Below are 25,896 nucleotides of genomic sequence, written 5' to 3'. Positions count from 1 at the left end.
AAATTTTAAATTCCATCATTTAAAAAATAAAGTTCTCCTTAAGTAATATTCAAATATATGCAACCAAAAAACCCCACAAAATCTATCTAAAGAAATATAAGTTGTATCAAATGGCCATTCTGAGAAAAAAAGAAACTCCTAGAAATTAGGTGAAAATTTATTCTGTTATCTACAGCTATTGAGTATTCACCCTCCTCCATAAATCAGACATAAAATCACTTTATGTAGAATTATCAGTATTTTAGACAATCAGATCCTTTATGAAAAAAAAATCATTTGATTCAAATGCCTTAATAAGAAAAAGGGAGATCACTCTGCAGGAAAAAATATATGGCAAAAATTTTATGGTATTTCATTCATAATGCTGCTGTTATATTATGAAGAATTATCTCAAGATCTAATCTCATTGCATATGTTTTTATTAAGTAAAATTAATCAAGTGAAAAATTTTGAAATTTTTTGGAAAAGATAAAAAATGTAAGCTTCTTGCATTGACATAAAATTAAAAGCAGATTTTACTAATAAAAGCAGTCTAAAATACATGTAATTTAAAACTTGAAGTTTAAGGTTTTGATAAATTAAATATCTATAATGTATTAAAAATATTTTATCAGAGCAGTTTTTCAGATGTGTTAAATAAAATTATTGTGATGCTAAATATAAAAGCAAAAACAAAAGAACAGGAAGGAAAGCTTAAAATCCAAGTAAAGAGACATTCTTTTCAGCTTATTTCAATTTTACTACTCATCTCCAAAGTCCCCGATAGCCAATAACCGGTCTTATATAATATGTATAAACAGAATTTAATATATGGATTTTGCAACCAAAATATGTTTCCTAAGAGGTGCTTTCTCTTTCATCTTCCTAAAACAGAATTTCTAAATAATTTCTCTTTCCGTGGAGGAGAATTCAGAAATCCTATCTAATTTGCCCAGTAAGTTGGTTCCCTCTTCCCTGGGTATTTATTTTTCCCTTTCCTGCCGGCTGTGCTTGATGGCAGCTTGGTCACCTGGCCCCCTGCTTCTGCGTAGCATGGGAAGGGGACTGGTAATCTGATCACTTGCATGGTCTGATTTGCTGTAGAAAGGGAAGAACTATTAGCAAATTGCTGGTTTAATAGAAGCTGCTGAAATCACCGTGAAGCAACTCTTCGTACGCAGCAAATTGCATTTCAAAAACACACGAGTAGGCTTGTTATGGAGAATTTGTATGGTAAGAACATAAACAAATGAAAACCACTCCGCTGAACATCACGTATAGTCACGCACAGATGCAGGAATGTACATACACACACACACACACACACACACACACACACACACACACGCACGCACGCACTTTCTCCTCCCTAAATACGGAAGAGAAAGAAAAGGGAAATAATAGCATGATTACTTGGACAAATGGATCATTTCAGGGATCAGGGAATACTGTTTCTATTTATCTGCCTGATGTGTAATATGCTTATATTACCCTTTAAATAGAAAAACTCGGGAAAACTTTTAGGCAGTTTGATGCCAACACCTGAAACACACGTTTTACAGGAAAAACACAGCCTGGAAGCCACGTCGCCAGGTTGCACAGGGAACAGAAAAGCCGTCCTCAGGGCGCTGGGGGGTGAAGGAAAGAGCTGCCGTCCCTCCCGTTCCTTAATATCAGCTTCACTGAAACAGCATATGGGCGTGGGATGGGAGGTAAAATATTTAAACTCCTTCATAAAGATCCGACCTCCATTTCTCTACATTCTGACTAACAGTTCCGCTTTCCGAAGAATGGCACACGACGGGAACACAGTTCGTTTTGTCTGGTTTCTTGGTTTTCCTCCCTGTCTATTCACGAAGCCTTTGAACAAGAGCGGGTATGCATCCTTCCACCCCCTTCCTCAATTACCTGAAGGCCAGACCTTCTCTGGGTGTGGAAATGTCTGCAGGGCTGCAGGACAAAGAACTGATCGAGGGGGAAACGCGTTTTCGAGATTCGGCTAAGAGTAGGAAGAGACGAAGTGACAAGTTTAAATCTGCCACAATCATTTACTAATGTGCTGCTACATCAAATAAGTCTAATTTTTCTGACAGCACCAAATTAGATTTATTGCAGAAACTGCTGCATAAATAGCATATGGCTATGTTATACCACCTATTTCAAATCCTGGGGATGTCCCCCCTCCCCCTCCAAAATGAATAAATTGAGCCAAACTACAAACCACCAGCAAAAAAAAAAAAAAAAAAAAAAAAGAAAAAGAAAAGAAGAAGGAAGGAAGGAAGGAAGAAATACACCAGTTCAAAAACAGATGTAGATCTGGATTTCTTTGTTAAAGTACTAGTTTAAGCCCGAATGGCCCAGTTCTGTATTTAAAAGAACATGTCTCCCACTCAGCTATTAAATCGAACAGGTCCGGTTGTTTTCCTTCTTTCATTTACTCAGAATGACTTACTTCTTGTTTCATGGTTTGGGACTCTGCATTATGCTTAACACTTTGATGTTGGAGCCACAGTTACCCGGGGGGGAAGCAGGGCCATCGCCTGTGCATCAAACACGGTCTGAACAGGCGACGGGAAACCGTGGGCATAAACGCACGCGTCCTCGGGTTGTATTTCGGTTTCACTTGTGAGAGACACGTGTGGTGGAAGGCAGATCAGAAAGCCCTTTCGAGTGGTCACAGTCGCCTGGATCCTGCAAACCCTCTGATGCATAAAATACATAAAGTGACCATTCCGCGTGCCATTAGGACGGCAGAGCCGCACAAGCAGCGGAAAGCTAAGTTCCGTGGAAGCCGGACTGAAGCCCGCACACAAATCCCCCGACGGACAGACAGCTCTTCCTGTCTGCATCTCCGCCCCGGAGCCCACCCCCGCCCGCCACTGCGCTACAACGCAGCTCCGTGCTCTTTCCGAACAAAAGTTTCAGTCCTGCCGAAGACGGGAAAGACGTTGCAAGGTCTTCTCTCAGACCAATGGGCACACCACTGCCAACATCATGGCACTCGGCTACCCGCAGGCTCGCGCTCGGTGGTCAGTCCTCCCAGCTGCCCTATCTGTTACTGTCTGATTAGTTCTGCTAAGGAACCCCTCCCCTGCCAGCTTTCCGTGCCATCTGTTCCGTACATGATGGCTGCTGCCCAGCAACCCAACACTGCCCTCCTACCTGGCACCCGGCTACCATCCTTACCCCAAAGTGCTAACACAGGTTCGCACTGCTGGCAGAGGCAGCCTTTCATTACGACTACGTTGACAAGAGCAGGGTTGCTTGTAATTTCTCTTTTATCCTGATTTTGATTGTACAACCACCTCCCACTGATTCCGTTTGCTCCAGTTTTGTTGTTCACAGATTTTCCTCTCCACATTAATCTCCCTCTGGCATGTGCCTGCATCTGTTCCCTTTTTTATTATTAATTTTCAAATTCCCACCATTTTTGACAAAAAGGAGGTAATCTACTCTCTGTTTCTGCCCATTTCATTTTCTTTAATTTGGAAGATAAGTGTGAGCGCCTGCCAGAGAAGTTAATTCTCCGTTAACAGTTTATTTGCTGGCATCCCTGGGCCTTTGTATATGAGTCACAGACAGGAATGAATGTTGACTGAATGACAACAACAGAGCCACCACCGTTCCTGAGTTTAATGAAAAGCAAACATAGGAAGCAGCACTAAAAAGTTTATTAGTTGCCCAAGTTGCCTCGTGCTGTCATTCTTTCTCCCACTTTTCACAGATAATTAATTTCTTTGTGCAAATCGGTGTGAGTGCGGGCTTTGGGCTCCTCTGTGGATAGCGGGTCTACTTCCACCGTCCATGGCTCTTATTATTTCTTAATACAATTATTGCCTTTCCTCAACCCAGCCCTTGTTGCCTAATGCACTAGCGAGTGACTCTGAGTAGATGCCTTATTCCAGAAGCGGGTTCAGAGGGCGAACTGCCACTCGAGCAGCAGAGCAGAGCTGCTTCCGGAGGATCTTGTTGGACAGACAGTTAAGATCAGGAGTGGCAGGTGGTTCTCCTCTAAAGACACAGAGTTAGAGAACCGCACGTCCTGTACTGAACGACAGACGCTCTCTGTGTCCTCCTGGCCCACATCCCCACCTTGCCAAAAAGGACTCGAGAGATTTGATCGTGCCTCCATTGCCCTGGAGTTTTCGGGATTGAGCACTGCACTGTGACTGCTATTAGTTTACTTTATATGAATTTTTATAATAATATGATAATAGCACTGGAGCCCCCCAGTTAAGGAGCGACACCTCGTTTACAGAAACCTGAATGAGGGTCAGTGCCTTTCATTCTCACATGTGTCCTCATGAAATCACAATTAAGACACGTAGGGAATGAAGTGCAGGAGGAGACTGTCCCCACGGTGACAGAGGAGAATCAGAAACAACCAGGACTAGTGACAGATCCAGCAGCACCCGGCCTGGTGGCCACACTTCAGATGAGCGTCCGGAAGACCAGCAGCTTCGAAGACGGCCCCCCGCTTTTAATGCCTCATCCTCAACACCCCAAACCCCCCCTTTTAATGCCTCATCCTCAACACCCCAACCCCCCCTTTGTAGACATTTCAGTGGTGGCTTGTTACTTTCACACACTGCCTTTGCTGGTATAGTCATATTTATAAGAAGGCCTCCCTCCACACGGGGTGCAATCTTTTGATAAACCCCCTGGTCAGAAACAGGTCCTTGGAGGAGACACGATGCAGGTTCTGAGGGATGCGGGTACCCTCGGGGGCGGAATCTCTTTGGTACCATGCCTGTTTCTCCTCACCCCCAGCCCCACCTTCCCCATCACCAGCCAGGGGGACGCTCAGCCCTCCACAGGGGACCTAGGCGGCTGGGAGAGGGCACTCGAGTCGAGGAGGGGCGGCCTTCCTCTCAGCGGACACTGGCTTTGCAGCGGCTCCCGAACGTTTCTGAGCCATGCGGTGCCCACCCGAGTCCCCGGGACTGTGCTCGGGGAGCGGCATTCTCTGCCCGGCCAAGCCCCAGAGCAGTAGCTTCGTACCAGTGTGTGTGTTCACTGGGACTGGGCCGGGGCCCCCAGGGACACTATCCACGACAGGCCCCGATACTGGGGGGCCCCCAAGCCTCTTCTTTCTCGGGTTCCTGCCTCACCCACTTGCCGGCCTCAGGGAAACAGTAACAAGTGAGCGACGCCTGACACTCGGTCTCACCGACACACCCAGTTGGGAAGAGGTGCCTGGGAAGGGACTGGACATCCTTACACGGGTGATGTTTTCAGACTCCCTTCACCTTAAGTTCGTGCTGCAGAGCGGAGCTTCCTGTTAGAAAAACATTCCTCCCTCGGGCTCCGAGGGTCCCAGTTTCGGGCTTTGTTTTCCGCTCGTTTTCACTGAACCTGGTGCTCATTGTTGGGTCCGGCACGGGGAGCGGGCAGCGCCTTCTCCACGGCCGCTGGGCTCCCTCAGAAACCAGCTGGCGGCGGCCCCCCCGGGTGCCAGGCTGTGGGCCTGGGCGCAGGGGAGGGACTTGGCAGCACGCACATTTGGGCTCCAGGCCTGAGAGGGGGGAGCCGAGGACACTGGGCAGAGCCCGCGGAGACGCAGCCTGGCAGCCTGTGATCTGGCCTCCCGCCCCGGGCCACGCAGGGACCAGGGTGCTCAGCCCTTCACACAGGCGGAGGGGAGCGGGCACCGGCCACGGGGTGTCCATCAGACAAAACGAAGCGCCTTTCTCCCCTGGCTGCGACAGCCCACTCGCTCTGGAACGGGGTAAGGCGAGGAAAAGAGGACGCAACTTAAAACAGGACCCAGGCCATCTATTTTGAGACTCGAGGATGTTGGATGCACATATATCCACTTAAGATTATTTTTGACATGTTCTCTGCCTAATTTATTCATGCAAGGAGAACTGGAAAAAACGCGAGTTTAACTTTTAAAGGGAACTTTAGACTAAAAATTCTTCAATAAATGCAGAAGGGGGAAAAAAAAGATCAAGCTCCCTGTTATACTATGCCGTACAAGTGAAGATGGACTGAAAGTTTGGTCTTTATTTTATTTTATTTTTTAATATATTTTTTATTGATTTCAGAGAGAAAAGGAGAGGGAGAGATAGAAACATCAATGATGAGAGAGAATCGTTGATCGGCTGCCTCCTACGCGCCCCACACTGGGGATGGAGCCCACAACCCGGGCCTGTGCCCTGACCGGGAATCGAATGTGACCTCCTGGTTCATAGGTCGAAGCTCAACCACTGAGCCACGTCAGCAGGGATGGTCTTTATTTCACTTTTAAAATTTATTTTTATTGTTGACAGTTTTATAAGTGCCCCCCCTCCCACCCTTTGGCTCACGCTAGCTGTCACCTGAAGACGAGTGTATTTCCTCCTTAATTCTCCCTACAATAAGGAGGAGAGGGAAATTTATTCATCCTTTACAGAGAACCTGCTAGACTTCCCCTGCTGCCAACGTGGGGATGGAGACGGGGAGATAAAAGAGGCCCGTGAACTGCGATTCCTGAGCCATGAAAGAATTTCTGTTTCGCTTTGAAAGCTGTTTGTGTTTATTTCTGAATAGGAGTTGTGAGCACGGGATCTGGAGTCCGAGGGACCCAGTTCGACCCTGCCTCCTCTACTCCTCCCTCCTTCCGGGCTGTGTGACGTCACGGGCTGTGTGACGTCACGCCTCACCCTCCTAGGACCCCGTGTCCTTGGACTTGCTGTAGGGGTTGAGAAGACAGGGTGTCTCCAACTTCTGTGTAAAGTATTTTCCTAAAAAACATTTCTGGTCCTTGGCAAAGCATTAGCTTTGTAAAATGAACTAAAAAGTCAATAATATTGTCATAACTAAGTATGGTGTCAGACGGGTACTTATGAGGTGACCACTTCATAAATTACACGAACATCTACTTTCTAAGTGGTACACTAATATAATGTTTGAATATTTGTTTAAACGCATATAACACTGCATTATATTTCAGCTGTAATCAGAAAATAAATTTTTTAAAAAATGATTTACTAGAAAAATTTTAAGATAGCCAATACAGCCCTCTGATCATGCCCTTGGATACTGTGGCAGTTTAAAAGTGGGATAAAAGTTTCCACATACTCTCAACTTTTGTATGCATCGTGTGGCAGACAAGGTAACATCCAGCCCAGGGCTTGGCGCGTGCTAGATGTTCATGTATGCACCCCTTCATGTCTCTCTATATTCTGAGGGTACTCTGACTAAAACCACAAAGCCCTGGAGAGAGCTGACCATGCCCCTTGGGACTGGCCACATGCCACAGTGGAGACCATCTCTCTCAAACCGGCGGAGCAGATCTAATCTTCCCCTCCTTCTTCAAGCCATTCCTCAAGGGGAAGTCGGAGACTTGGTTTAACAGACCCAGAGGCAGCAGAGGGGACACCTGCTGTTTTATTTCCCCAGGACCCCTGAAGCTTTCCCCTTCCTCCTGGGGTTCTGGGAGGCTGCCAGCCCCAGCACCGAAAAGGGGGGGTGTGCACGCGACTCAGTTTTGAAATCTGAACTGCAGCTTTTGAAACTGGAAGTGAAGTCACTTCCTTACAGTCTGAGATCAAGGGCATTTCCTTGCCCTAGCAGTTTGGCTCAGTGGACAGCACCAGCCTGCAGACTGAAGGGCCCCGGGTTCCATTTTGGTCAAGGGCACATGCCTGGGTTGTGGGCTCGATCCCCAGTAGAGGGCATGCAGGAGGCAGCCATTCAATGATTCTCTCTCATTGATGTTCTATCTCTATCTCCCTCTCTCTTCCTCTCTAAAATCAATAAAATTATATATCCTATCTAATAAAAGAATAATATGCAAATTGACCACACCTCCACTACACCCACAAGCCACACCCACCAGCCAATCAGGAGTGAGTATGCAAATTAACCCAACCAAGATGGCTGCAGCCACAGAGAGAGCAGGAGGCTTGAGTTGCCCCCGGCGATGGAGGAAGCCAAGCTTTCTGCCTACCCTGGCTTGCCTTGGCCACTGCTCAAGGCTACAAAGTTTCAATTATAGAAGATAAATAAATCCCAACAAAAATGGCTGCAGTCACGGAGCGAGCAGGAGGCTTGGCTCCGCTCAAGGCTACAAAGTTTCAATTGTAGAAGATAAATAAATCCCAGATACCAGGGCCTCCACTTGGGTCGCCAGGGGGCATGGCCGGCCTGCAAACCACCACAGGCCCCTCACCCAGGCCGCCCCATGCCCCAAGGGAACCCCCACCCTGATGCGGGACACCCTTCAGGGTAAACCAGCTGGCCCCCACCCATGCACCAGGCCTCTATCCTATCTAATCCTATCTAATAAAAGAATAATATGCAAATTGACCGTCACTCCAACACACAAGATGGCGGCCCCCATGTGGTCAAAGATGACTGCTCCCATGTGGACACAAGATGGCCGCCACAAGATGGCCAGCAGGGGAAGGCAGTTGGGAGGGACCAAGTCTGCAAGGGAGGGCAGTTGTGGGCAATCAGGCCAGCAGGGAAGGGCAGTTGGGAGGGACCAGGCCTGCAAGGGAGGGCCGATGGGGTCAATCAAGCCTGCAGGGGAGGGCAGTTAGGGGTAACCAGGCTGGCAGAGGAGGGAAGTTGGGGGCGACCGGGCCTGCAGGGAAGGCAGTTGAGGGGGACCCAGGCCTGCAGGGGAGAGCAGTTGCGGGGGGACCAGGCCTGAAGGGGAGGGCAATTAGGGGTGACCAGGTCTGCAGGGGAGGGCAGTTAGGGGCAATCGGGCTGGCAGGGGAGCAGTTAGGCATCAATCAGGCTGGCAGGGGAGTGGTTAGGGGGTGATCAGGCTGGCAGGCAGAAGCAGTTAGGGGCAATCAGGAAGGCAGGCAGGTGAGCAGTTGGGAGCCAGCAGTCTTGGATTGTGAGAGGGATGTCCCAGATTAGAGAGGGTGCAGGCTAGGCTGAGGGACAGCCCCCCCCCCGCACCCCCCCCTCCCGTGCACAAATTTTGTGCACCGGGCCTCTAGTATGTATATATTATATATGTATGTATGTGTGCTATATATATATATATATATATATATATATATATATATATATATGTATATGTATATGTATATATATATATATACACACATGTATATATTGCATACATACATACATATATAATATATATAATATATATGTGAAGGGCACTCCTTTGTCTTCCATTCAGGCGACTCCGTGGTGTGGGAGAACCTGACAGAATGAACCAACATGCCAACAGAACTCAGGCCCTGCAAATGACAGAAAAGGACGGCAAACTGGTGTTGCCCCGAGTACCTGGTCCAGAAAACGCTCAGGCCAGCTGCACCTGGATTTTACATGGTCTAGCTGTCAAAGGAAGTGATTCTCCACCCACAGCAGGTCTGAGAAAAAGACGCAGACTTAAAGGAGTGTGTTTGGATACAGGTAGGTAAGGAGAAGCGTGTCTGCCTCAGTAAGCAGTCAGTAACAATCACAGACATCCAAAACTGCTTGTTGTCAAAGGCGTCCTGTAAAGTGATCGGCCCACACGGATGGAAATGGTAGTCTTGGGAGAGGAATTTAAATCCTGTGGCTCTTCAAAGATCTTAGAACATGTCAAAAACAAACAGGAAGGCATTTCCGCTTTTTCATGGAAATGACTGAAGAAGTTGAGGAGAATGACAGTTGCTCTATAATATGTGAAGTGACTATGGCACGTGATGAGCCAAAGGACAGTGTCATAGGAAAAGCCCACGCCAAGACCGAGCCTCGCTGCCTATTTATACCAGTGCTGGGAGCAGCCAGCGCTTATTTCTGTGGTCAATTTATGTGACTGACGCTCTCAGTTGTATGTCGGGACCAGTTGCATGACCCCCCTCCCTACTAATCCGCACTGAGTTACAGCCTGATGGGTGACAGCACAGGCTTTGTAGACAAATTGCTGCGTGACCCTAGATGAACCATTTCAGTTCTCTGGGGCTCAGACGCACTCGCTGTGAAACAGGGAAAAGCTAGTCTATTGTTGTTCTTTAAAGAGCTCCTCTACGTCCCAGGCACCAGGCAGGCCCTAAGATGCATATATCCTTAACCTCAGACATAGATGCATTTAGATATTTAAATGGTAGGTTGCATTTAGCTTACTCTTGTACATATGCACCTCCCAAATGCCATTGCCCTCTGCAATTTCCCGTGGAGAGCCCTTCATTCTCATTTTCCTGTATCCCAGTGCTACCAAGGTCAGTAAGAAGTTATCCATCCCTCTGTCCCTCTGTCCCTCTAACACCTTACCTGGACTCTCCCTTCTGGATTTTATCATTTGTCTTACTACGGGAGGCCTGGTGCATGAAATTCATGCACTCGAGCAGGGGGCGGGGAGTTGTCCCTCAGCCTGGCCTGCGCCCATGGGGAGTGGGCCTAAGCTGGTAGTTGGACATCCTTAGTGCTGCCACGGAGGCAGGAGAGGCTCCGGCCACCACCGCTGCACTCGTCAGCCGTGAGCCTAGCTCAGGGCTTCTGGCTGAGTGGTGCTTCCCCTGTGGGAGTGCACTGACCACCAGAGGCAGCTCCTGACATTAAGCGTCTGCCCCCTAGTGATTAGTGCGCATCATAGTGACTGGTCGTTCCACCCATTGGTCTATTTGCACATTAGCAAAGGCTAATATGCAAATAGACCCACTGGCAGAACAACCGGAACAACCGGTCACCATGATGTGTGCTGACCACCAGGGGGCATGCGTGGAACATGCGGATGTTGGCCACAGCGAGATGGTGGAGCAGGTGAGCAGGGGCACCAGAACAAGGCGGGGCGCCAGTGCCGGTCACTGTCATCGGGGTGAGCCCCTGGTGGTTACTGAAAATTCTTTGCTCCCACGCACCGTGGTCCCACCTGGTGCTTGCACCCGCTGCCATCGCCCAATGCTGGCCCTGATCACTTGGTGGCGTCAGGGGGTGTGAGCGGCGGCTGCTGGCCCCAGTCGCCCCTAGGGCTTCTCCACCTCCCCCTGCTCCTGAGGGGAGATCAGGGCCAGCAGCCACCTCTCACACCGCTGCCAGTGATGGCCCCAATCGCTTGGCGCCTTCAGTGGGTGTGAGTGGGGCTGGTGCTGCAAAAGAAGGTATGGTTACCACAGGGCTAGAGAAGGCTAAGGGGTATTTAGGAGCGCAGAACAGTAAAAGGGGAGAAAAGTCCAAAAGTTCAAGGGCGCTGCATCTGCTTAAGTCTGGCTGGAAGTCAGCATGTGAGAAGATGGAAATGGTGGTGATGAAATAACACCGGAAGATTGGGAGCCCTTGGGGAGCCTGCAATGTTGAGTGGCCGGGACATCCGGAACAGTCCGAGAGGCATCATGGGAGGGTCTGAGAGTAGGTGACAAGATCAAGGAATACTCACTCGGCAGTGGTTGGCGGAGCAGATGGGAAGAATGTGAGAGACTGTTTTCATACCCCTTATGGAGGTCAGCCTGAATCATGAGGAATGCAAATGGTGGGTATGGAGGACAGTCTATGTCCTTCAACCTCAGGAAACATCTTAAACAAAGGGCACTCCACGTAATTTAAATGCCTAACACCTGGAAAGCGGAACTGCATGATACACTGTGTTAAATCACTGTTAGAGCCCTAGCCGGTTTGCTCAGATGATAGAGCGTCGGCCTGCGGACTGAAGGGTCCCAGGTTCGATTCCGGTCAAGGGCATGTACCTTGGTTGCAGGCACATCCCCAGTGGGGGGTGTGCAGGAGGCAGCTGATCGATGCTTCTCTCATCGATGTTTCTATCTCTCTATCCCTCTCCCTTCCTCTCTGTAAAAAATCAATAAAATATATTTTTTTTAAAAAATCACTGTTAGAGTCATTGACTACCGGAGCCAAAGGAAACCTAGAAATCATGTAATCTAACTCGATTTATAGGGAAGCAAGCAGGTTCAAAGAATGAAGTAATTTGTCAAAAGTTGCAAAGATAGTGAGTGCCGGAGGGAGATACCAGAACCCAGTGTCCTCCATCCTAGGGTGCCGGGGGCCTCCCCTAAGAATAGTGTGTGGTTGTCATTGTCTCGCTAAGGCGGCCCCCGATGCATTCTGTAGCCTTTGCTTATCCACTGGAGGCCCGTCAGTCTCCGTGGCTCTCCTCCACGGACCCTTAAAATCCTGGTCCTCTCTGAGTGCTTGCTCCATCCTCTGGCTGAGCTGATATTTCCTGTAAAAGCATCCGGAGCTGAGCCTCCTGGATCACCTTTCTCCTCACACTGCACCTACACTGGGCATTTCCACCCGAGTTCTGAAATAAAGCACGTTACTTCCCTCGGCGACTCCCTGGCTGGTAATGGGCCACCCAGTTAACACAGGCTTGGAGCTCCGAAGGCACCTTTAATCGCAGCCTCTGTCACCTGCTACCCCAAGTGCTTCCTGGAGAGGCTGTTTCCTTTCCGCTTGACTGGCACCATCCCTGCCCAGGACCACGATGGCGCTTATAGTCTGAATGGGCCCCTGCCCATCATCTCCTCCTTAACCAACTCGTTTCCATGGTGCCTTTTTTTAACAACATATTTTCTATTGATTCAGAGAGGAAGGGAGAGGGAGAGAGAGAGAGAAACATCAGTGATGAGGGAGAATCATTGATTGGCTTGCTCCTGCACGCCCCCCACTGGAGATCCAGCCCGCAACCTGGCCTGTGTCCTCACCAGGAATCGAACCATGACCTCCTGGTTCATAGGATGATGCTCAACCAGAGCCACACTGGCCGGGTTCACAGTGTCTCTTAAATGCCCTTTGAAGTACACATCTGAACCCATATTAGTTCAAGCTCTCTTGACTTCTTGAGTGAATCAGCCTCCTGAGCGTTTGTAAATATATTAGGCTTTGGGGACCATACTCAATTCTGCCTGGTAGTGCCATAGGTAACAACATAACGGAAGCTGTGCCCACTACAACTTCATAATGGTGTGTAAGTTTTATGTGTCACAGATTCTTACTTTCCCTTCTCCCCACAACGCTTTAAGAGTAGGAAGCCATGCTTAGCTCAGGGCTCATACAGAAACAGAAGATGGGTCAGATGTGGGCTGTGGTTGCTGACTCTGTCCTAACTGGTCTTCCTGTTCCCACGTGAACTCTCCAAGCTCCCTCTCCACACTGCCGACTGGGTCAGGATCCCACACCAAAGCTGATCGTGTGGGGAGCCTGCTGACGACGGAAGAGTAGCCATTACTCTCAGAATAGACCAACTCCGGACCGCGTCTCACCGAGCCTTTGCCCTGTCCCTGACCCGTTTCCCAGGCTTTTCTCTTGCCAAACACCTGACGCGCTCTCCCATCTTTTCCTTCGCACACATTGCTCCCTGCAGCCGGGATACTTCCCCACCTTCTTCCACTCTGAGAACTCCTACTCCTGATCTATCAACAAGGTACCTGCCCGACATCTCCTCTTCCAGGGGGTCTCCCTGACTGTCACCTTCACTCCCAATGCCGAAGGAGCCAGCCCTCCTTCCGTGCGCGCCTGTGGCCACCTTCACTCCTATGTTGCACTGTCATCACACTCTGTTATACTGTGTATATCCAGCTCCGACAGAGAGTGGGAGAGTGGGAGCACCCTAAGGCGGGACCTGAATCTTTGTCCTCTGTGCCAAGGCCAAGCAATGTAGTGAAAGATAGTAGGTGCTCAATTAATTATTTGTTGAATAAGTGAATGTCATACTTACCAGTTGGGTCTTTCAATAAATGTTGAATTTCTATTTTTTTTAAGTCCAGTTAATCAATAAAGGGAGATACCAAAAAAGTGATAGATTATTTTCCTTTCAGATTAATCTACAGATTTCTACTCCAGTTTTTAAATTTCATTTTGCCTGGAAGATTTGGATTCTTATTTCATTATCACTTTATAACATTGTTTTCACATTCAATTTTAAACTTTGTTCAGAATATGACATTCAAAATGTTTATGTTAAGAATAAATGAAGAGCTATCTGTAAGGGATTTATTTCTTTCAGCTGGAATATATGGGGGAGGTGAGACACCCATGTTTCCCAGACACACGCTTGAGAATACTGAATCAATAAAGAATGATGAGGGAAAGCAAACTCTAAAAAAACCTCAAAAAGTGTATCAGAAATATTTAACCCCACAACCAAGTCACATTTTCAGTGCGAAAGAGAGATATATATAGCCCCTTACACGTTTACTGCCACCTTTACAGTCCTAGGTTTTGTAAAATATGGAAGTGTAAAATGCTTACAAAACAGTACCACACCTAGAAAACAGGGGATCACGCTGTATTTCCTGTAAAAGTGGGGGGTTAAATTTTTGTAACTTGGTGTAAATAAAGCTCAGTAGAAAAAGCTTTCTACAGAAGCCAGCACAACCGTTTTCCTTAAGAACAAAAGAATTCGTTACCACTAGTCACTTGCAGAGTTGCTGTTTCTTAATATGCTCTCCTTGCAAGAAATTGATCTTGTCAGATGGTACAAATGGGCATCTCCCAGGAAAACTCTCCACGAACTACGACTTCAGAAATTAACTCTCAGAATAAGACGGACTGGCCAAGGGGGCAAAGCCGGTATTAGTATTTATTTACTGAGGCTCGGCCACCGGGAGGCATTGAAAGGCTGTCCCGTTTCTGGGGTTTGGCGGTGCTGAGCACACAAATGGCTGCTTCTCAATACAAGTCTGACAGGAAAAACTGCTCACCATCATGATGGAACTGAATTCCGAAACAGCGATGCTTAGATAACCACAGGGACTCTGTTAACGTTGCATTCTCAGCTGTACAGAACAACGCTTTAAGTGGGCATTCAAAGAACAGTTATTATTCTGCAGTATTAAGCAATTTTTTTTTGTCATAAAAGTGCTTTATCTATTGGGATTTTTTTCCCAGATATCACACATGTAGAAATGATGTACTTTCTTTCTTTCCTTCTCTCTCTCCTTTTCTTTCATTGTTTAAAGGGGAAGTTGGCAATATTCCATTTGGAATATTATCGTAACAAAATGTGTGGTTTTTTTTAACAAAGTTTGATTTTAACAGAACGAGAGACATCTTGACACTAGCCTAAAACTTTGGGAGGTTCACCAACCTCCAGAATATTTTTTTCCCCAAAAGCAGGCTGTTCAAGTGGTGTTTTTCTCCATCTGTTATCATACCGTGCTCGGAATTACATGCTCATATTTAATGGAAAAGAGATCAGTCCCCTTTCATAGTTTAAATTCAACATATTACTATGATTAGAAGACCAGTGTTTTTCTAAATGATGAACCAAACCAGCTCTTACAAATTGACATGCGCATTTAGACAAAGTTCTCCCTAAAAGCTGAAAAACTCCCCAAACTGAAGAAACCCAAAGGCTTGACCTGAAAATGGAAAATTATACTAAAACTGAAAGTGAGAAGAAACCACTTACAGGATAACGAGAAATACCTACGATCACAGTTCGACTTTTCCTCTGCTGCATTTCTGTGTCTGTGTGTGTGTGTTCAATATAGCAAACTACACAGTGTTTGCGACCAAAAATACCTTATTGTAATTTGGGGCTGAGTTATGTGTTTACTGACGTTTTATGACGACGATACTCAGATCACAATACCCCATGACAGAAACAATAGGCAGCGAGACCAGGATGGTGCAAGTCCGGTTATAATAATGCTTTAAATGTGAACAGTGCAATCAATTTCCTCTCAGCATCTTACACCTCCTTAGGACCCAGGTTCCTCGTTAGCAACAGTTCCATCTCAATTTGCATCTCAGGATACCTTTGATTTTGCCTTTTGCGCCACTGACAGCGTCTGATTACTTTCCTACATACATTCCTCGGATCCTTGAGTGCAGCATTTTTATTAGACATAGGATTAACACGCGAGGTGGTGGTAGGAGAAATATGTCATGTTGCTTGTATTGATGGAGAATCGCCTAAATATTTGAGCATCTTTTGGGGCAGATCAGTAATTCCCTGCCACACTCATCACTCACACGTCTGCGTGTTTTGCTTCTATGCCTGAGACTAACTCCAACAACTGCTTGGAAGCCTGTGGCAACCACCGGTGGGCTGGAATGGGGGCCACGGGGGGGGGGGGGAAGGGGACAGGGGGTGCGGGACGGGACCAGGGTACCTGGTGCGGTGCAGCTGGCGCTCGGCCTCGCCCAGCCGCTCTGTCAGTGTCAGGAGCTCCTCTCCGGCCCCCGCCGCCTTCTGCTGCTCTCGCTCCACGTGCCGCTTGCTCTCGCTCAGCTCCAGCGTCAGTCTCTCCATTTCCTTAGGTAGAGAGGCAGGGAGAGAGCAGCCGGGTGAGACACAGGCACTGGAACGCAAAACTGCATTTTGCCATGAATTTCAAGTGATAAGAAATTATTAGAAAATGTAGGCTAGCATCCATTGGATGACAAAGGGGAATTAGCAAAGCCAAAAAGGCACATTAGTGAGGGGGATTTTTTGGACCGTAAGATGAAGTCTAATTTTAAAGATGAAATGATTAAATGAGAGTAGTCAAAATGGGTAATCTGTACTTTCATTTGAAGGCTCAGTCCCTTTAAAAATAATCTGAACTTAAAATGTCACTGCTTTTACAATATAGCATTTCTGTCTGTGAGAGTACATCAGATACATGCCAAGATTAACATCAACTATGTGGCTCCCTCCAGAAAGATACATTTGTGGTTTTTAATTGGATATTTTGAAAACCAAATTAAAGGGTAATATAATTTAAGACATCTTTTAGAAAAATGTAAGGTATAAATGGAGGTATCATGACGATGCTAAATATTATTTAGAAAAAAAATGATTTAGGAAAAGAATACAGCATGAAAACCTTTAAGCATTTAGAGTGTGTAAGATTTCTGAGCTGAAATAATATTACATTAAAATTGCATTATAAAAAAGCAACAAAAGTACTCTCAGTTAATAAATATAAACATCTAAAATATGTGAACATTTATGTTGGTTAATTTCTTAGTCTTGGGATGAAGTTATCTTTATCTTGCTGAAACTCAAATATTTCAAAGCAAAAATGCTTACATAGAACATAGTTTTAAATAATTTATACATTACAGTAGAAACATTTATTTATTATAGAACACCTATAAAATTTGTAAGCTATAAATATTCATGCTATTAAAACAACAAGAAAAAAAAGGGAGAAACATTTTCAAATTCAGCAGAAAGAAAGAAACAATTTAAAAAATGCAAACCCCTTTTAAAAAACAAAACCCTGCTCAAGCAGATTATTTTAAACTTCATATTTAAGTACATCTCAAATTTCCTCACATCATTACTTAGTATTCAGAACAATTTCCAACTATATTTAATATATAAGGCAAGAAAAACTAAATAGTTCTTTCTGTAACATTTATTTCACTATAAGCATTCAGTTTACCCCCATCAAAACCACATATTACTAACAATATAATAAAACAGCTTCTTACAAGTACTCAAGTATTGTTTTAACTTTAAAAAGCTATGTAATAATGAGTATATCATTTTCATTTGTAGTACATTTTCTGTATCTTTCAGATTAGAATATGAATAAAACTTATTTGTTTCTTTTAAAAATATTTTAAACTGTTCAAGTTATACCAATATACTTCATCTCATAATTAAATAGATGAAAAAAACATAACAGAAAAATCTATTGTTTTGTCTAACATTGTGAAATAAACAAAAGCAAAGCAATACAAAATTTAAATTATATAATGACTTTAAAACTTTAAAAACCCATTCATTCATTCATTCATTTTTTTTTTTTACACAGTGCTATACATAAGACATTGAACTCAGACAGTTCTCATCTCCTTTACAGCCAGAATTTAACTATTCAGTTGGGTAAAAATGAGACGCACACACACAAAGACTAATAAAATACAAAGCATGTAACAAACAAAAACAAAGGAGTATTATTAGAGAAAACCTGCACGTTAAAGGGCCAGATTAGGAAAATGTTAGCATGGGCAAGAAAGTGGGGACACAGGGAAGGGCACATTAGCTGAGGGATGATAGATTGGACCACATTATGAAAAGCCCTGAATCCTAGACTAAGAGAACTGTATTTTTCTCATATAGAATGAGGAGATGTTGATGGTTTAAACAGGTATGCAGTATGAGAGAAACAGAGCTTAAAAAATAAACTGGATCGATGTGAATGATCACTTTAAGATAGCGGAGACCACCAGCAGGGAGACCACACATAGTTGCAATATTACAGACAGGAGGAGTAGAGACAAATTAAAATATACATTAAAAACAGAAATATAAAGAGAACATGTGAGTTTATGGAAATTAAAGGAGAGATATCAGGAGACATCAAAGATGACTCCAGAATTTTGAACTGAGAGGATCCAAAAAAAAGAATGACAGAACAGAAAATGTATAAACTCTCTTGAAAAGATGCAATGATTTTTATAAGCAATATACAACAACAACAACATATGAAACCTTATGCTGATAATGAGGTTTTAAGTATAAATCGTCTGCTTTCTTAATCTCATGTAATAAGACCCCAGAGGCTGTGCTGGGAGCCATGCACACATCGGGATTAAGACGACAGACCCAAGAGTCAACGCAAATCAGGGTTTCAGACGCAGCTCTGGCACCTCCCAGCTCTGTGACCTTGGACACGACCCCGGCTTCCTCAGTCTGAAGTGGGAGTGATAACAGTAGCATGTTCCTGAAACTACTGTGAAGATTCAATCAGATGCTGAGCACTTAGCAAGTGTCTGGCACAAAGTAAGAGCTGAATTAAAGATGGCAGGCATCATTATCATTTCTGATTTCTTCTCCATCTTTCAAGAACAGCAAAGACACACACACACACACACACACACACACACACACACACAAAGACGATCCAATACAAAGCATATAAAACACAACAAAAAATGAGTATTAGAGAAAATTTGTGTTTTAAAAGGCCGATTAGAAATATATTCGCATGGGCAAGAAAGTGGGAAAGCAGATAAGGGCATGTAAACTCATAGAATGCGAGATCAGACCACATTATGAAAGGTCTGGAATTCTACCAGTAAATTAATAAAACTGTATTTTTCTTATATATAATGAGGAGGTTAATGGTTTACACAGGAAGGCAATAGGAGAGAAGCAGAAAAAATGACCTGCCTGAGGATACATGGTTATCACTGAGGACTAAAAAGTTCTTGATTTCATTCAATAACGTTTCCCCCATAAAGCACTATTTTGATGAAATCGGAATAAAACTTTATTATCATTTCCAACTGCAAATAGCATTTTGTTAGGAAGATGGAAAGTCCCTGCCTGCCTCTGGTGATCTGTGCCAGAAAAGGAGCTATTGGTGCAGATCATCAAAACCAACAAATAATCTAACCAGCTGGACTGGGGCGCAGCACCTACTCCCCGACTCAGGAAAACCTGCCATGGCACCAACTCCCACAGTTCGAAGAGGAATCTCTTGCCAGAGATGCCATGCTCCCACTGGCAGGGTAACCCTCTGCCTCACCCAACTAGGTCAGGGCTGCTGCCGTGGCTGTATGCAGCAGCTAGCTCAGGGCCGAAAGACCCAGAACAGTCACAGGCCAAGCACACATTCCTCTAAAGTGCATCACTAAGCCGCAGTGCCTACTACGCCGTTCAATGTGGCCAGCTTTTGCCCAACTGGGCAAAGACAAGTCCAGATTGCTTTACACTTTACCAACAGGTACAGTACACCTCAAGCCATGAATGCAGCCACCAGAACAACGGGCGAGTCCCACGGACAGGAGATGGAGCAGGGAGGACTCATTACTGTTCATTTGTAATCTACACCATAGGACGTGTTTTTCTTAATCGGGGACATATAAGCTTTATTTTTATTATTAGTTAAATTTTCTTATCAAAGTAATATGACTAATTTGTTTCAAATAGCACTCAATTGCTCAAAACAAAGAAGGGTAGTGCCCCTGTTACCCCTTACCCACCTCCAAGCCTAATTTTCAAAGGCACACACTATCCACTCCTCTGGTATTTACCTTCGTATTTTTCAATGACATACTTGTAATGCTATTTCTTGATTTTGGCAGTTTTAGACATTTTCTATTGACTTCCTATGATAAAATAGGTAATGATTTACATCTCTTATATCACCCACCCAATATCCCCTCCTCACCCTCCCATGTAACAATTTTGGTTGAATCATTAATCAGTAGTCCATTTACATTATAATGACTATAGAAATAAATTTCACTACAGAGATAAGAATTATTTTGCTCAAATTAATTTTCTTGTACAATATTCTATTATTCCTGGAATTAATTGCCATGTTATTAATAGTTTATTTTTCTAGGTAACTGATGTTTCCCTCCCCACCCTGCCCACAAATGATCAAACAGATCTGTCAAGTACCCATCAATATTTTTCCAAATAATGGTACACATCAGATAAATGACCAGTTCCTTTTAAATTTTTTTCCTTGATATATCCTTTTTGGTTTCTTATGCCTGGCCTGGTTGGTCGCTTTATTGGGCCAATCCTTACCCATGCTCCTATTAGAGTTCCCTGTTTTCTGGCTGTAAGTCATCCTGCTTTTAGATTCATTCTCTTTTTGGTGGGAGTTTATTCTCCAGGTAACTTTCATGAGAAAGGATATATGAATAATACATATTAAAGTACCGGTATGGCTAAAAATGCTGTTATTATATGCATATACTCGTTAGTTTGGCTGGGTATCAAAATCTATGTTGACATTAAATTTCATTCAGGATTTTTTAAGGGGCTACTCCACTGTCTTCAAGATTCTGATATCACAGCTGAAAAGCCCTATGCCATTCTGATTCCTAACACTTGGTCTATAATTTGCTTTTTTGTTTCTGAATGCTTTCATGATCATTTTTCCCCTGGCACTTCGAAGCTTTACAATGTTGGGAAGTGGAATAGGCCTTTCTTCATGTTTTATGCTGTGTGGACTCTTATAAATCTGGAGGTTTATTTTCTCTAGTTTAGGGAAGTTTCCTTGTATTATTATGTGAAAATATTTTGATGCCATACATTTCAATATTTCCTCTTCCTGGAACTCCTGGCCATTGGTTTTTGGCTCTGTTGGATTGATCATCTAATTTTCTTGTATTTTCTATCTCTTCATCTTGAAAGATTCCCTTGACTTCATCTCCCAAAACGTCTATGAAATTTAAGAAAAGATTTCTACCACACTTCTCACTCCTGTGAGCTATTTCTTGTCATTGTTTTACATCGCATGCTATTTTTATTTTACTGTTACAATCTCTTACCTATTAGCATATTACAGTATTACAAATGTTCTCTGCTCATTATAAATTGTCCCAGTTTCCTGTTTTCCGTGTGTCTGTTTTCGACACTTCATAATGTCAGAGGCTTTCTTCGATACATAGTGGTCCTTCATCATATTTTAGATAAAGTCGTTAACAAACATTTGGCTGTAATGGTTTCTGGGTAAGATGATAATTTAGATTACAGGTCAGCAAATATTCACTTCTACCTTCCTTCCACTGGGAGTAGAACACTCCCTCTCTCCCCAGTGACTCTGGGCTTGGCCGTTTGATTTCCCTTGGCCAGTGAACTTTTCATGGCCACGGTGGCAGCAGAAGCCATAAGCCTGTTTGTGTGGTTTGGCCCTGCTTTTGTGTTCTGGTGATTCTCCATGAGAAGAACATGCCCTTGGTAGCTGGCACCCCTTTGGCCTGGATCACAGAATACATGCATGTGGAGCAAAACGAAACCTAACTCACAGCCCAGACAACCTCAACCCACAGCCTGAAGCAGGGCCAACGGTGAAGGCAGCAGAGAGCAGCCAAATCTCGTTGACCAGAAGCATGAACATGAGCACAAATGATTGCTATGTGAGCCGTGAGGTTTTCCACTATAGAAGAACTGACAGAACCCTTTCAGGGAATAAGGAGCACCACAGCTGCAGATGACCTTAACCTTTTATTTGGTCTTTGAACAACTGCACGCAGCGCACAAGGCAGTCATTTTCTATCCAAAAATATGATTGAGGGTCAAAGACATTGAATGACTGTCCACAGAAGTAAATCTAGGCCTCGGGCCAGATCCGACATCACCGTCTCCACACCAGCCATGAATTAGACAATGGCTTTCCATCTTTTTTCTTTTGTTTTTTTACCAAGATCCATAGCAAGAAATCCATTTTACATCACAATTCAGAAATATACGCACCCTCTCACACATGTGCAAATGTAACTAGCATTTCATAAAACCATCTTCGCTGTGTGTGAAATACTCAGATATATCCTATTCCTTCTTACTCTATTCTACTTTAAAAAATCTTGTGATTTCATCTTATAAAATTGATTTCATGAGCTCGCAACTTAAAAAGCACTGTATACATTTGATAACTTAAAAATAAATTTTACATAAATTTAGTAAAACAAATAATAGTTTCATTGAATGAAGTTCTAGTATACATTTCTCCTGCTTTCCCAAGAAAAGCTATCTGAAGAAATGAATGTAAAACCCCATTGAAAATTATATATTGTCTTAATCCTAAAAGATAACTTTACCTGGAAAGACAAGGGAGCAAAAAGGAACCACTGTAACCCAATGGTAGTGATTTATCCCTGCTACTAGATATTATGTTACTTAAAAATCTTTTAATAATCTTTTCATAATCTTTAGTATACAGTAACTTATTTGTGTACGTGAACGAGAGAGTGGGAGAAAATAAAACAATACAGACGAGTAAGAAGACTGGAACCCAAAGTCCTTGCACAGAGAAAAGAAGGAACCTGTGGCTTGGAAGCTGACAACTTGGACCATGTGAATTCATCACCCACAAACCCATGGCCAGGCAGCTGGCACTTTCATTAACTCGTAGATGTTAAGAATGATTTTACCAAATCATTAATAAGAGTTTGTCTGGAGCGACACTAGCTACCTGTGGCTATTCAAGTTAATTATAATAAAAAATCGAGTTCCTCAGTTGTATTAATCACATGGTAAGTGCTCAACAGCTGCATATGGATCATGGCTGCCCTATCAGACAATGCAGATATAAAGTATTTTCCTCCTCACAGGAAATTCTATGGACAGCACTGGTCTAGAATATAGCAAACCTGATTTCTCAGACTCACTCCCCACACTAGACTCCTGGAAAACCAGCCTGTGAGACTAAAAGGACATTACAGGCGGTTAAAAGTCCCGTTAGAGATGAACAGAAGGAGCTGTCCTCTTTGCTGTGGTAGAGGGGGGAGGTGGCTGATGCCATTCTAGAAGTTCTGCTCGCGGTATCGTTACTGAGGGCACACGGCGGAGACTGACTATGTTTCCAGCGCAGGCCTAATGGTAACACTGATGTCAGCTATCGTTTTTGAGGGCTTACCATCTGTTCCAACAATGGAAGTAAGATAATGTGAATTAAAATTTTAGAGTAAGAACATGAATATTTCCATTGTGGTACGAATATATGGCTCTAAACACATACAAATACATACACATCCACGCAGACGATGTAAATTATGAGCGATCTATGAGAATTTCAAAATTCATTTCAACCTTACAGAATATTTACCCTTCAAACTGAAATCAGAACATAATCTCCTCCTGCAAAGTCCCTCCACTGTAATGAAATAAACTGGGATTATTTTAGTAGGATTTACTTCACTAGCTTCACAAACAGTTTCGGTTTTACATTTACGAACATTCTAGAGGTTGCAGGGGTCAGTTCTACTTTGCTGTGTTTAATGGGAAGAATTAGTTGCTTTTGGTGACCCCCATTGGTGACGACCTCGGGGTTTGTCCCTAAAATAGCAGGACCTGCTGTAACTTCGAAGATTTGAAAGCAGCTTCCTCACCCCACCACCTGCGCCCCCAGCTGTGCGTTGACCGAATCAGCGATCCCTGACCACTGGAGCAACACCAAGTGCACTGTACCTCCAGGCACCCACTTCCCAGGGATGGCTGCTCGATCACTTACAAACCCACCTAACTGAGTTATCATCCAGGAGAATATTTCTGTGTTTTGTTCACAGCTGTTTCGTGAGGGCTTTAACTCTATAGCAGTTACAGTTGTACAGAGTTGGAAATCCTACGACATCCTCTACTGTACAATACCATAAAATACTCCTGGGATATTGACACAGTTTTGTGATGTTGTTTGTGGGGAGAATATAACTAAAAAGACCAATGCAGGTCTATATTCCTGTGTACATATAAAGGAAATCCTTCAATACGCTGTCACCACCCCATGTTATAACTTTAAGACAAAAAAAAAGGCTCAAAAAGGAAAGTGTTTGGCTTTTTATGTTCTAGAAGAAAATGTATGCCAGCAATATACTTAACATCCAAATTTAATAAAAAGAGAAGCCATTTTACACTCAAAATGTGAATGTATAAACTTAACTTTATGGGAATGTAAACTGGTACAACCCTATGGACAGCAGTATGGAGGATCTTCAAAAGTTAAAAACAGAGCTACCGCCCTGACCGGTTTGGCTCAGTGGATAGAGCATCGGCCTGAGGACTGAAAGGTCCCAGGTTCGATTCCGGTCAAGGGCATGTACCTTGATTGCGGGCACATCCCCAGCAGGGGGTGTGCAGGAGGCAGCTGATCGATGTTTCTCTTTCATCGATGTTTCTAACTCTCTATCCCTCTCCTTCCTCTCTGTAAAAAATCAGTAAAATATATTTTAAAAATAAATAAATAAAATAAAATAAAACGAGTATATCTATTTAAAAAAACACAGAGCTACCATATTATCCACCAACTTAGCTTCTAGGTATTTATCTGGAGGAACTGGAATCACTATTTTGAAATTATATCTGTACCTTCAAGTTCACTGCAGCATTATTTACAATAACCAAGACAGACAAACAACCTATATGTCCATTAATAGATGAATGAAGAAAGTGTGGTATCTAATTAATTTCTATCTCTATCTCTATCTCTATCTCTATCTCTATCTCTATCTCTATCTCTACCTCTCTGCATCTATCTATACAATGGAATATTATTCAGCCATAAAAAGGAGGGATATCCTGCCATTTGTGACAGCATGGATGGACCTAGAGGGTACTATGCTAAGTGAAATAAGTCAAAATACCATATGATCTTGCTTATATGTGGAATCTAAAGAAAATATCAAACTCATAAGCACAGACAACAGATTGGTGGTGGCCAGAGGCAGGGGTGGGGTGGTGGTGAAATGGGTAAAGGGGGTCAAAGGGTCCAAACTGCCCGTTAGCAGATAGCTCTGGGGAGGTCATGTCCAGTGTGATGACTAAAGTGTACAACACTGTACTATGTATTTGAAAGTTGCTAAGAAAGCAGAAGGTAAGAGTTATTATCACAAGAAGAAAACTGTAACTGTGAGGTGATGGGTGTTAACTAAACTTATTGTGGTGGTCACTTCACAATATATCACCATGTTGCAGACCTAAAACTAACATGTCATATGTCAATTACATCTCAAAAAACTAAAATATAAATAAAACCAAACTTACATATTTACATTAATATTTAAATATATAAGTACATTTTATTTTTTAAAATTATTTTATTGATTTTTTATAGAAAGGAAGGGAGAGAGATAAAGAGTTAGAAACATCGACCAGCTGCCTCCTGCACACCTCCTACTGGGGATGTGCCTGCAACCAAGGTACATGCCCTTGACTGGAATCGAACCTGGGACCTTTCAGTCCGCAGGCCAATGCTCTATCCACTAAGCCAAACCAATTAGGGCTATATAAGTACATTTTAAAATGTACATATTACATATTATTTCCTAACAAATTAACACAATACTTTTTCATAGTAACTCCAATTTAAGTCATGTTAAAAAAAAAAGTTAGGCCTAATTCTAACCCAATCCTTTTGCAGGTATTTCAAAAGTATTTTGCTTGCTACAATAAGTACATTCAAAAGCAAAACAAACCGGCTCTGGCCAGGTATCTCAATTGTTCGGAGCAGCACACCCATGCGCCAAGGTTGCGGGTTCGACCCCCGGTCAGGGCACAGGCAAGAATCAACCAATGAATGCATGCATGAGTGGAACAACACATCAATGTTTCTCTCTCTCCTTCTTACC

General features: G+C 43.9%; 1 protein-coding gene across 13 annotated transcripts in view; it reads right to left on the bottom strand.

Moving 5' to 3' along the window:
* The window catches only part of SDCCAG8 (SHH signaling and ciliogenesis regulator SDCCAG8), a 199,657-nt gene that overhangs the window by 94,224 nt on the left and 79,537 nt on the right, over positions 1–25,896 (bottom strand). For all 13 annotated transcript variants that reach the window (XR_013959602.1, XR_013959603.1, XR_013959604.1 and 10 more), the window contains one exon: positions 15,990–16,132. Coding sequence is in view for 10 of the 13 variants with exons in the window: in XM_080650996.1 (XP_080507122.1) it covers positions 15,990–16,132 (143 nt within the window). In the remaining 3 variants the exon portion in view is untranslated. The remainder of the gene's footprint in view (positions 1–15,989; positions 16,133–25,896) is intronic.

The sequence above is a fragment of the Plecotus auritus genome, assembly GCF_963455305.1.
Source record: "Plecotus auritus genome assembly, chromosome: 14".
NCBI classification, from domain to species: Eukaryota; Metazoa; Chordata; class Mammalia; order Chiroptera; family Vespertilionidae; genus Plecotus; species Plecotus auritus.
Note: the sequence above shows the minus strand (reverse complement) of the source record. Positions and strands in the feature narration are given on the sequence as shown.